This window comes from Musca domestica, unplaced genomic scaffold (assembly GCF_030504385.1).
Source record: "Musca domestica strain aabys unplaced genomic scaffold, Musca_domestica.polishedcontigs.V.1.1 1, whole genome shotgun sequence".
In the NCBI taxonomy this organism is placed as follows: Eukaryota; Metazoa; Arthropoda; class Insecta; order Diptera; family Muscidae; genus Musca; species Musca domestica.
In genome coordinates, this window is record NW_026712114.1 from 10,195,572 (window position 1) to 10,207,998 (window position 12,427).

Consider the following 12,427-nt stretch of genomic DNA (forward strand, 5'->3'; position numbering starts at 1 on the left):
ACAATTTTCAGCGATTTCTTTCAAACTTGATTTATTTTAATATTTCACTCAATCAGAGATCTGATGTGAATATGGAATCGGCCCACTCCCGAAAACATTGGAAACAAATGTTCCAATTTCGTTAAGTTTTTCATAGTATTAGATGGAGTATGAAAATGGTATACTTCGGCCCGCTATATCTGTTACCTCACGCATATTTCCATATTTTCCAAACATTTGCACATATCTCATAGGAAGTAGTCGATATAGTCCAAATCTGGCACGTTATAATATTTTTTATCTGTCTTACGAATTGGTCAATATTGGCCAACTGCTTCGGAACCTCCCCCATAAATGGTCAACAGTTTGAATAATCATAACTCAATAATACTATTTTACTTGTTTTTTTTTTTTTTTTTAATTTTAAAATAAATACAATATTTTCCTTTTCTCTATTAAAAAAAGACCTTAATTTGAAGTGTATCTATTATTTCGTCATTCCCTTAAGGTGAAGTTATTTTTTTTTTTTTTTTTTTTTTTTTTTTTTTTTTGTTAATGGCTAGGACATGTAAACTTTAGGAAGATTAATATGTCTGAAAACCCAGAGATATGTAAATGCCCCTCTGGGTTTGGAAATGTTCTGTTTGTGACCCCTTAGGCGTATAAACTATATTATTAATTATACGCCGAATGGTGCTAAAATATTTTACTTGTAGAATTTTTTCTAACAAAAGAGACACTTGCTTTCTTCTAAAAATATAGACCGAAAAACAAATTCTTTTAAGAAATTTTTTCCCCTCCTCAGACAAATTTAAATCAATAATTTATTTGATCAAATACTTATTGTCCACCCATATTTTTTTGCGCTGGCAACAACAAATTGCTCAAAAGCATATATATTGTTTCGTTACGCTTCGAAAATTATTTGAGAGGGATGGTACTGCATCATAGGATGGATGATGACTCAAGAGATTTATATGGACTCCGAAAAATATGAAAATCAAGAAGAAGAAGAGGAAGAAAATCAATAAATAATCAAATTTATTGTCATGATGATGATCATGATGATGACCGAGTCAAAAATATTTCTGAGGTCTCTGGCTTTATGTTGAGAATTTTGCAAACAACGAAATATTTTATTTGTTTTTGTTGGAAAATGAGGGAATGCAAAAAATCGCAAAGAAGAAGAAGAATAAATAAAATATGTTTCCAATTTGAAAGCTTTCGGAATTCAAAGGCAAAAGCAGAGACAATTTTTTCGACGTTTTTTTTTCTGATAAGCTTAATACCTATAAAGATATATGTATGTACCAATATCAAAATGAAGGGGCCATTTTTACCACAACTACCATGACAACAATGTAGATGTTTGTGTGTCGAATGGTAGTCGATCAATTGGCATATGCTTTATTGGTATAGGTGAAAAGACAGTCTAAGGCAGCGACGGACTGCAGCATCATTATCATGATCATTAACAACTCGGTAGCATCATTGTCGGCGGCGCCGGCAGCACCAGCTGCTGCGTAAATCCATTGGCCAACATATTGCTACGGCTTACTGACGTTTGCTCCTTTATTGTCGTCAGGCCTTATTGGTGCTGCTGCCGTGGCCGCCACCGCCGCTGCCGTCTTCAAGCACCAGCACCAAAAAAACAACTCTTTTGCTGGTATATCGATCAAATCGATGCGGATAGACAGACCTTTAATTCAATTTGGAATTACGAAAACTCAATTGAAAACGGGACGTGAAAACGCATAGACACAATTACGGAATCTTAATTGCGGTAGTGTGACACGGTAGTAGTGGCGGACATCCATTAAAATTTAATTAGCAAAAATCATAAATTTTGTAATAACTAAAGGATAATTACAAGGATCGTTACAAGCGAAATACAAGTGTCGAAGACAATTTTTTTTTGAATATTTGAAAAAAAAAGACAACAAATTTTTAAGACAAATATCAAACAAAAAAACCTATTACGTAAAAAATCGATCCCTTTTAATAAAAAGTTTTATTGAAATTTCATAAATTCGAAAAGTGTGAGTTTTTCTTCAAAAGGATATGCAACATGAAAGGGCCATACTTTACTAGGGTGGCCCGAGGAAAATAATACAAATATAAGAACAAAGAGAGTGGATTTTCAAGAAAAATTAATCTCTTTAAGAATTAAGAAAAGTGTGCATATGAAGTCCTGTTAAAAAGATTTGAAATTAAAATAAAAAAATATTTGTATAAAAATCAATATTATATTAAAGAAATAACATATTTTTTGATTTTGTGTCCTATGTCCTTTAATGTGTTTTAATTAAAAAATTGTCTCCACCTTTTATCTTTATTACCTTTCAATTTGGCCTTGTTTTTGCATAAAGTTTGGCCCAAAGGAAATTCATTATACTTTTTCATTAAAATATAGAAAAAATGCAACTTAAGAAGGACATTTTGTAGATTGCTAATTTCCAAATTATTTTCAAAGCCTACATTTACAGGATTTCTCACGACCTCATTTATTCAAAATCCGGTATCCAAATATTACTGGGATTTTACATTGGTACTGCGTATTTTACAAAGATTTATTTGGCGTATAATCAGTAAATTTGACGTTTTGTGAAAGCCGTGTTCGGTATAAATAGAGCTTAAAAAAGAAACAAAAATCGATCTATAAATCCCTTACTCCAATGATGTAGGCGCACTTTTATCTAATTTCCAAATTATTTTCAATTAATTCAAAGTCTACATTTACAGGGTGAGATAAAAAAAATTCAACAAAATCAAACGCCATAATTTTTACATTTTGTTTTTAATTTTTTTAAATGAAAGCAAAAAATGTCGAAATAGCATGAAATTTTAGAATGAGTCTAGATTTGTTCGAATTGGTCACCTTTGGCACGAATTATTGCTATCAAACGGCCAATGAAACCCGAATGTTGCTCTGTGGTATTTTGGACCATTTCCGGTGAAGCGCTGAGGTGATCGACACTTTGGTATTTTTATTGTCAACCTTCCTTTCAAAAATTCGCCAGAGACAATAGTCCAACGGATTGGTATCCGGAGATTTTGGTGGCCATTGAGCGCTGGAAATGAAGCTTGGAACCTCATTTTGCAACCATTCTTTGATGGCGCGTGCTGAGTCCTGTTGGAATATCCAAGGTCTGCTGCCTCTTTGGCAACTTGGCCCTTTCGGTCAAGCGAACCAATTCTTTAGCTTTTTTGTGTCTATTTTCTCTCTGATGCGGTGTAAGATCCTGCACTTTTTGGAATTCAATGGCTTTAAACCGAGCTCATTTTTCAATATTTGCCGAATGGAATATTGCGATATGTTCAGCTCAGCTGGAGTGCTGCCACTTGTGGTTTTCCAGCCCAATGTAAAGAAATGACATTATCATGCTTGAATTCATCAAAAAAATAAGAAGAAATATTTAAAAACATAAAACTAGCAAACGGAAATTAAAAAAAAAATAATAACCACTCTCATTTAATTTTTATATTTGTATTTTTTTCTCCATCAAATATTTGTATTCTTTCCCTCTTTAAAAAAAATGTTATTTTGCATTTTGTTTACAAAAAATAATTTTAATCTAAATTTTAAGTGTCTCTATTTCAAATTTTACCATAAACTGTGTGTGTGTGTCTTGTGCATTGAAAAATTAACAAACTATAACAATATAAATATCGTATTGATTTAAATACAATAAAAATCTATAAATCGTCATCATGAATTTCGGTTGGTTAACTGAAAAACCTGAAGCTCCCGAAGCTACTTGGGAAGATTTCAGCTATTTTTATCATCCGAAGTATTATAAAGTAACGGTATCGGAACGCGATCACATTGAAAAGACCCAGGTCTATTATAACGAAACGATAATACCAGAGAATGAAGGATTGTTTAATTGCGATTTTTTACCATTAAATTTTAAATCATCATTTTATATTATAACACATCAAGGTAAATGTTTTTTTCAACAGATACTATGCTTTTGTCTTAAAATGTCATATGAAATGTTAAACTTGAGTTTAAATGTCAACAACTTGCTTTACCTGGCACGATTATTACTACAAATTCAATCCCACCTATTTAGTAAACTAAAACTCCCAACCAATATAAAACACACCGTCATATTTCGTAAAAAAAATCCCAGCCAATATTTACCATTTAAATCAAAAACAAACAAATTTGCAACTATTTTTCAGTAGATATGCGTTTTTATAAGATCCTTTAACACTAACTAAGAAATACTTGCTTCTTCGAAATGTAAGCAAGCACGCCGTTTTAAAAGGTCTCCCTCTTAAAAGTAACTCATTTTAATTGCTGATGTCATACGGCCACAAAGAAAGCTGCAACTGTATTTATTTGTGAAGGTACCTGGCCACAGGTCAATTTTTTGAATTCCTTGTCTTTCTTACAATTCAAGGCGACAAATGTTTATTTTTAAGGCCAAATACAGTGACATACATATTTCTTTGGCACATAAAAAGCATTTTTAAAAATAAAAAAATGTATTTTTAAAAATAAAGACAAATGTTTCCATTAGAAATCAATTTTTCAAACAAAAAACCGAAAATATACAAAATCTCTGCCCAAACATTTTAAAACATATTTGACACTGTGTTCGTGTAGTAGTCACAGTCACACAACAGCCTCAATTAGTCTCCATACTTTATGATATTTGCAATTGGTATTTTTCAAAAATAACGATCAATAAATGTCCAAATTTGTTGACATTGCATGCTATCTATCTATGTATGCATATCACATCTTCTTCGTCTTCGCTTGACGTCAACCGACCATCTCTATATAACTCTTTGAAAATTCGGCAAAACGAAAGAAGAAATTTTCGATTTTTTGTTGTGTTGACAGTGTGAACGTTTTAACGTTGATGGCAGCTGATAAACATCACCAATAGACATGAAAGCATTGCGAGAAATCCGTTTGTAACAGTTGGTCTGTCACATCACAATGTAAATCAAGTGAAACACAGCGAATATTTTTTTTTCCTCGTATGTAAAACTAAAAATGTGCAGAGAATGTAATTAGTTACACTAAATGCATTTTGTCTTTGTCACAGTCAACATAGTCAGTTTTGCGAAGGGGGTTTTTATGTTTGACAACTTGAAGACAAATGATTTGGAAGGAGATTTAAGGGAAATTTTTGAACTGATCCAATATTTATAGGTAGGACTAAAAGTGGGGAAAAGTGGTGGTAAAGCATTCTTGTTTTATTTTTTATTGTATATTTCTGGTAATAAATATTAAATAATATTTAATGCTATGTTTAGAACCTGCGAGAATCTACAACTTTGGCATTTTTTCGAAATAATATAGAAAAAAGCGGTTATCGTAACAAGAAGTTTTACATTATTGCAGTTCTGGAACAAAAAATACAAAAAGTATTTTCAATAAAAGTGCTTAATTGCATCAAATATTCACAAACCAAAAATAGAAGAATAAAACAGTCTTGACAATTGTTGTGTCTTGTTGAGACTGATGAATAAATAATGCACGATCTTTACGTTATAATGATAATGATACTTTATTATAAATAACTTAATCTACGATAATGCAAAAAGGATCGAATTGAAAATGGTGACCGGTTGCTTTGATTGAAATGTACGAATGAATCCAAAACAAAGATGCTGTAGTGACAAGTGCCATATGTTGCCACATCGTCACGAGCAGAAAGTATCACAATACAATTACATGGAGTGTAACAATGACAAGTGGTTACGGATCTCACTTAAGTCACCACAATTCTCCCCCACTAAAACAAGGACATATATGATTACTACGATTAATGCTAATGGCGAACATAATCGCTTAAATACTGGGGTTGTCTCCGTTGCCTTGCAGAGGTACGACGACTTGGTGTGGACTCAGCATCAGCGTTTTGGGTAGAGGCTGATGGCGTTCCAACTGGTGCTTCGGTTCCGGCTGCAGTTGGTGTTGTGGAAGTACCGGGAACTTCTGGATCATTAGCATGTGTACTCAGTGGAATGTAGGGTGCCATAATTAGAGGCTGATGAGACTGTTCGCCATTCCCTGAACTAAAATCTGGGACCGACTCAGTCTGCTCAGTATCTGGAGAATAAGGCAGTTTTACATTTGTGAAACGGAGTTGGTCTATGTGGCGCTTGAAGACATAACCACTGTCGAGTTTTACCAGATAATGAAGGTTACCAAGCTTTTTAGAAATAATTCCGAATTTCCATACAGGTTTGTTTGGCGTATAGTATCGGACTTGAACTCGGTCTCCCTCACTCAGTTTCCTAACTGGACATTGTGGCGTAGATGACTGAGTTAATTTTGATGGCTTCAAGGCATCCAATCGGATTCGGATTTGTCTACCCAGGTACATTTCTGATGGGGATTTACCATTTCGAAGAGGTGTAGCTCGATATTTAAATAAAATTTCTCTTACTTTTTTAGATATCGGAGACGGATCCTCTGCCATGGCTGCTAGACGCTGCTTGAGTGTTTGAACATTTCGTTCAGCTAGACCATTTGTGGCAGGGTGGCCAGGTGCAATGTATTTCTGGAAGATACCGGAATTAGTGCAGAAATTTTGAAACTCTTCACTTTTAAAAATCGTTGCATTGTCAGAGACAAGAACATCAGGGTATCCATTGCGTGCAAAAATGTTGTTTAACATTTCGATTGTTGACGTTGATGTTGGCGCAGAGGAGCACACCCCCACTTCTGCCCACTTTGATTTTGCGTCGACGACAACAAGAAATTGATATCCCTGATATGGCCCCGCGTAATCAATATGAATACGTTGCCAATTTCCATCCGGCTCCTCCCAAGGATGGAGAACTGCTTTCGGAGGATTTTTCTTTACCAAGGCACACGCAGAACAGGAACGTACAAATTGTTCAATATCTTTATCAATTGATGACCAAAACACATGACGTCTCGCCAATTGCTTCATCTTGGTTATACCTATATGAGTATAGTGTAACTCTTCTAAGACTGCCTCTTGAAGTGAAGTTGGTACAATGACCCTTTTCCCTTTGAACAATATGCCGGCATCGATGGTGTACTCCGAATCGACCACATTTGAGTTACGTAAATCGAACAAAATTTTGGAAAGCATTGCGTCATTCTTTGTTGCGTCTCGAAGTGATTTGAAATTTAATTTTATTGAAGTAATTTGATGTATTGTTGACCCGCAAATTGAATGTACTTCTTGATCAATTAAATTTGTAGTGCCAATCCCTGATTTAATTGGGGCCCTGGAGAGACAATCGGCATTGACATTTTCCTCGCCCTTTTTCGTACTGACTTCGTAATTATATCCAGTGAGGAAAGCGGCGTATCGTTGAAGTCGAGATGACGTCATTAGGGGCAATTTCGAATTTTGGTGAAAAATTCTTGATAACGGCTTATTATCCGTTATAAGCTTAAAAATTCGGCCAAATATGTACTCGTGAAAATGTTGAACCGCATACACAATTGCTAGGGCTTCCCTATCTAATTGCGAATAATTTTGCTCTGCTGGAGTAAGAGACCTTGAGGCAAACGCTATCGGTCTTTCTTGGCCGTCAATAATGTGCGACAAAACACCAGCTATCCCGGTGGGACTAGCGTCGCACGCAAGCTGTACCGGCAAATCGGGATTATACGGCATCAATACGCGATCGCTGGAAATTTCTCTTTTCAAAGCATCGAAAGACTTTTGGCATTCCGATGTCCATTTAAAAATAGCGTTTTTGAGCAGTAAATTGCGCAACGGGGTGGTAATTGTAGACGAATTCGGTATGAATCTTGCGTAATATGTTACCATACCCAAAAAACGGCGAACATCTTCTACACTTTCTGGTTGGGGCATTTGTAATATGGCTTGTACTTTCGAAGGTGACTTTTGGACCTTGTTGTGCCGTATTACGTGACCCAAAAACTCCATTTGATTGTCAAAAAATTTGCATTTTGCCATATTAAGGTGCAGATCGTACTTCTGCAACTGGGCTAAACATAATTTTAAGTTTGCTTTGCACTCACTCAAAGTCTCGCCATGTACCACGATGTCGTCAAAATAGGATTCTGTTTTGGGCACTTCCCGTAAAATTTGATCTATAATCCTATTAAATTCCGCCGGGGCAGTTTTAATGCCGAAGGACAGACGATTCATTCGAAAAGTCCCTTTGTGGGTCGAAATGGTTTGAATTTCGCTTGACTTTTGGTCCACTTGCACATGTAAATAGGCTTTGTATAAATCAAGCCGACAAAAATGTTTAGAGTCCCTGAGACTATTGAAAATTGCATCTATTTTCCGAATGGGGTAATGAGCATTCACAAGTCGCTGGTTGACTCCCACCTTGTAGTCAACGCAAAGGCGCACTCCACCGTCAGCTTTAGGGATGACCACCAGTGGTGACCCCCAGTCACTATTGGCAACCTTGGTGATTATGCCAGCCTTCTCCAACTCTTCCAGCTCCTTGTTAACACGCTCGGTTAAGGCGTATGGAATTTGACGCTCTTTTGTATAGGTTGGTGTGGCATCTTCACGCAATTGAAGTGAAACTTTATGGCTAGGGATGCAGCCAATCTTTTGTTGAAATACAGCTGAAAATTCGGAAATGTATTCTTGAATGTCGCTCGACTCACCGATAGAATTGGTAACCATGTTGTTCGACTTATGTTCGTCTAGCTCGTTTAGATTAATTCCTAGACGACGTATCCATGTACGACCAATTAACGCCGAACACCCGTCTGGGACAACGTAGAGATCATCGATGAATGAAACGTTTTTGTATTTTATATTTACTCGGACTTTCCCATCTGGTACGAATTTATCTTGGGTGTATGATCGGAAAACGATGTTTGTGGCGGTTAATTGGTTAGACAATTTTAATTTCCCAAATTCACTCCTAGGCAAAAATGAGTATCCAGAGCCAGAATCTACTTCAAAAGATACCACTCTACCTTCTATGAAGATATTCGCATAGTAACGCTCAGCATTGGCATTTGCGTAATCGTTACGGTACACATCCACGATTTTATAAATACCGTACGAATCATCACGTACTTGATTCGTGGACGCCTCCCTCGTACTGGGTTTACCCCGTCGTCCGGCATTAGGACCATCCGCCAAAAGTGAAGCAATGCAGACTTTTGCTACATGCCCTTGCTTGGCACACAAGTTACATTTAAGATTTTTGTTAGAGCGACACTCCTTCGCAAAATGATTGTTTTTGCCGCAGCGTAAACATAGACCGGCAATACCTAATTGCTCGTAATTGACTTTACGCTTCTGTTGCCCCTGACGAGATTTGAAATTTTTCGATGGGCTTTTATTAAAAATTTTATTTATATCCGTCGAATTTGAAGAATTTGCCGTTGCTTGGGACAATTCTCTGGCGTCCATCTTCGCAGCCTCTAGAGCCAATGCCTTCCCAACAATTTCATCAATTTTCGCCGTACTGGATTGAAGAAGTTGTTCGCGTACAGTATTGTCACAAAGGCCTCGAATAAATTGTGCCCTCAAAAACACATCGGCTATGGACGCTCCACATTTGCACGGTGAAACAAATTCGCACGAATTAATATCAGTACGGAGTGCAGCCACAAAATCTGCCACTGATTGCCCTTGCATCTGATATTTTGATAAAAATTTGTGTTGTGCCACCAACACATTCTTTTTCGGTGCTAAATGATTTTGCAAAATGGTTAGCAATTCATCGTATTGCAGATCTGCCGCTGCTCTGGGCGCTGCCAACGCCGTCACCATGTTAAAGTACTTCGCACCAATAGAGTTAAGAAGCAACTTTGTACAGTACTCCTTATTAGCACTGACGCCCTTCATTGCAATGTAGTTGTTAAACCTCTCTATATAATTGGTATACATTTCCTTTGCCGGATCAAAATGATCGAAGTTTGGTACCAATGTCGTGTTGATGCTGGTGTTGCTGCTGCCTTGCGCTGCACTTGAAGTAGGAGCACCCACAGTCATCTTCTATATTTGGCTAAACAACGCCTTTTGCATATCCATAAACGCGGCAAATTGAGATGCATCCATTTTGTTATATTTGTGTTGTTGTTAAAAGCTTGCACTTGCTTTAATAGAAAAAAAAATATGCAGAATATTAGTTTTCCAAAATAATATTCCACTTTTTACGCTCGTCGCCAAACTGTTGTGTCTTGTTGAGACTGATGAATAAATAATGCACGATCTTTACGTTATAATGATAATGATACTTTATTATAAATAACTTAATCTACGATAATGCAAAAAGGATCGAATTGAAAATGGTGACCGGTTGCTTTGATTGAAATGTACGAATGAATCCAAAACAAAGATGCTGTAGTGACAAGTGCCATATGTTGCCACATCGTCACGAGCAGAAAGTATCACAATACAATTACATGGAGTGTAACAATGACAAGTGGTTACGGATCTCACTTAAGTCACCACAACAATAAACCCATGTCGATTATGAATGGAGTCAAATTATAATTCTTTGTAAGAACTTCCATAGTTCTAGAACCTGATACAAATGTCTCTAGAGAACCCTACAAATACTCCCACAATTTGCCAATTATTGCCACAATTTGATTTCAGTAGCATCGACAAATTCAGCTATATGTCATTATAAATGTTATATCATAATATTCCTAGAAAATGCTAAAAATGTCTCTATAGAACCCTACACAATGGCCTTACAATTTGCAGGAACGTTTTTGATTTCACTGACATTAATAAAATGTTGCACCTTAAATTAAAACGCAGACATGCGACTTTTTAAGTCCTTTATAGGGCTTAAAAAAGAAAAAATTGATCTATAAATCCCTTACTACAATGATGGAGGTACACTTTCATCTGAGGCCTAAAACAAAATTAATATTTGGGCCATTGTTACATACTTTTGCTGTTGTTGTTTTTGATCAACGCGTGGCACAAAAAACATTCATATTTGTCCTTTTGAATACTAATGTTAGGTATTATTATGTGATCTCAAAGACACACGAAAGGCTAATTTAAAATAGCGATTTACAAGGATATGACATTAATTTGATGCATAATCAATGAATTTGACTATCTTTGCCACACTTTTTATGAATTAGGTTTAAAAAGTAAATCCCTTACTTCAATTATGTAGACACACTTTTAAGTAAAACCCAAAACAAAATTAAGATTTTCAAAAATATATATCCCTTTTCAAATATTTGTTTGCCCATTTGTTACCCCAAATTAGAACTCCCACCCACCCACCCACCCATTCATTTTTATTGGCTAAAATAAATGTTACAAATTCTATGTGCAATTTAAAATTTCATTATGCCCATCCATCCGAATCAACATTGTATGCGGTTTTTTGTTCCCCACAACAAAATGCATAATCTACAATTAAAAACAAATGTAAACAAGTGTCAGAATACATTAAATGGGCAATTTGTGGACCATGAACATTATGTATGCGCCGCCGATACAGACGAAGCACAATAAAATTTCCGCAACGAAAATGAAATTAAATTTCATTACAATGATGAAGTCGTTTTTGGGTAAAGGGAAAAGGAATTGCATTTTAATCTATAAATCTGCTCTCGCTCTCTCCCTACTTGAACGCACATCGAGGGAAGAAAAATGAACAGATTCCGCATTATGCCATAAAATTGAATTTGCTATGGGATGCGTGCATATTTTGAAATTTTGCCAAAGTATCATAAATTTTCGGCAAAGTTTGTTGTTGCTGTTATTTACGCAAAAAAAAAACAAACAAAAGTAAAACACTATTGGCACACCAAACAAAACCGAAAACAACAAACAAAATGAAAACAACATAAGAAATCATCATCAACAACATGGAAATGACATTTTAACAACAAATCATGACACTTTAGCGACAATGGTCTGACACGCCACATGACAGGCCATTCAAATGGACATGAGTGCATATTTTCGTTTTGCATGTCCATGCGGGGTTTATTGTTGACACAGCATAATTTATTAACATGTTTCATCTAAACTCAATCTAACAAGAGCATTAATTAAAAAGTATATGCAAAATTAGTTCTTTGATGCAATAGAAAATGTTTCTTTTGATTTCAAAATAACACCGACATCATAGATTTTTTTATAAAAATACATTAAAAAACTTGGCCAATGTGTTATCTTTGCATTTTTTTATTGAAGACTTTTTCCCAACATATTTCACTGGCGCCATAATTATTTTTGAATTTGTTAGAAGATTTCGCTAATTGATTTCAATTAATTTCAAAGTGTTCGTTTGCATTGAATTTGTATTAATGACTTCAATTACGTTTAAACATTTATCAATTCTGCTTTTCGAAAATCACAAGTGATCTTAAATTTATGTAAGCTCAATTGAAAAATTGAGGTGTGGCCGGTTAAAAAATTTTGTTTCAATGCTTTTCAATATAAAGGTGAAATTTTTGGCACAATCTGTTTTGTTATTTTTTCGGATTGCAAACATATGACTGTGGAGTGTATATAAC

General features: G+C 35.4%; 1 protein-coding gene across 10 annotated transcripts in view; it reads left to right on the forward strand.

Annotated features, from left to right (window-relative positions):
* The window catches only part of LOC101894339 (filamin-A), a 152,233-nt gene that overhangs the window by 131,946 nt on the left and 7,860 nt on the right, over positions 1 to 12,427 (forward strand). Inside the window, exon 1 of one of the 10 annotated variants that reach the window (XM_005186095.4) lies at positions 3,655 to 3,922. The exons of the other annotated variants lie outside the window; for them this stretch is intronic. Coding sequence (XP_005186152.1) covers positions 3,691 to 3,922 — 232 coding nt within the window. The 5' untranslated portion in view covers positions 3,655 to 3,690. Of the gene's footprint in view, positions 1 to 3,654; positions 3,923 to 12,427 lie in introns of those variants that run through there. 10 annotated transcript variants of the gene reach the window in all.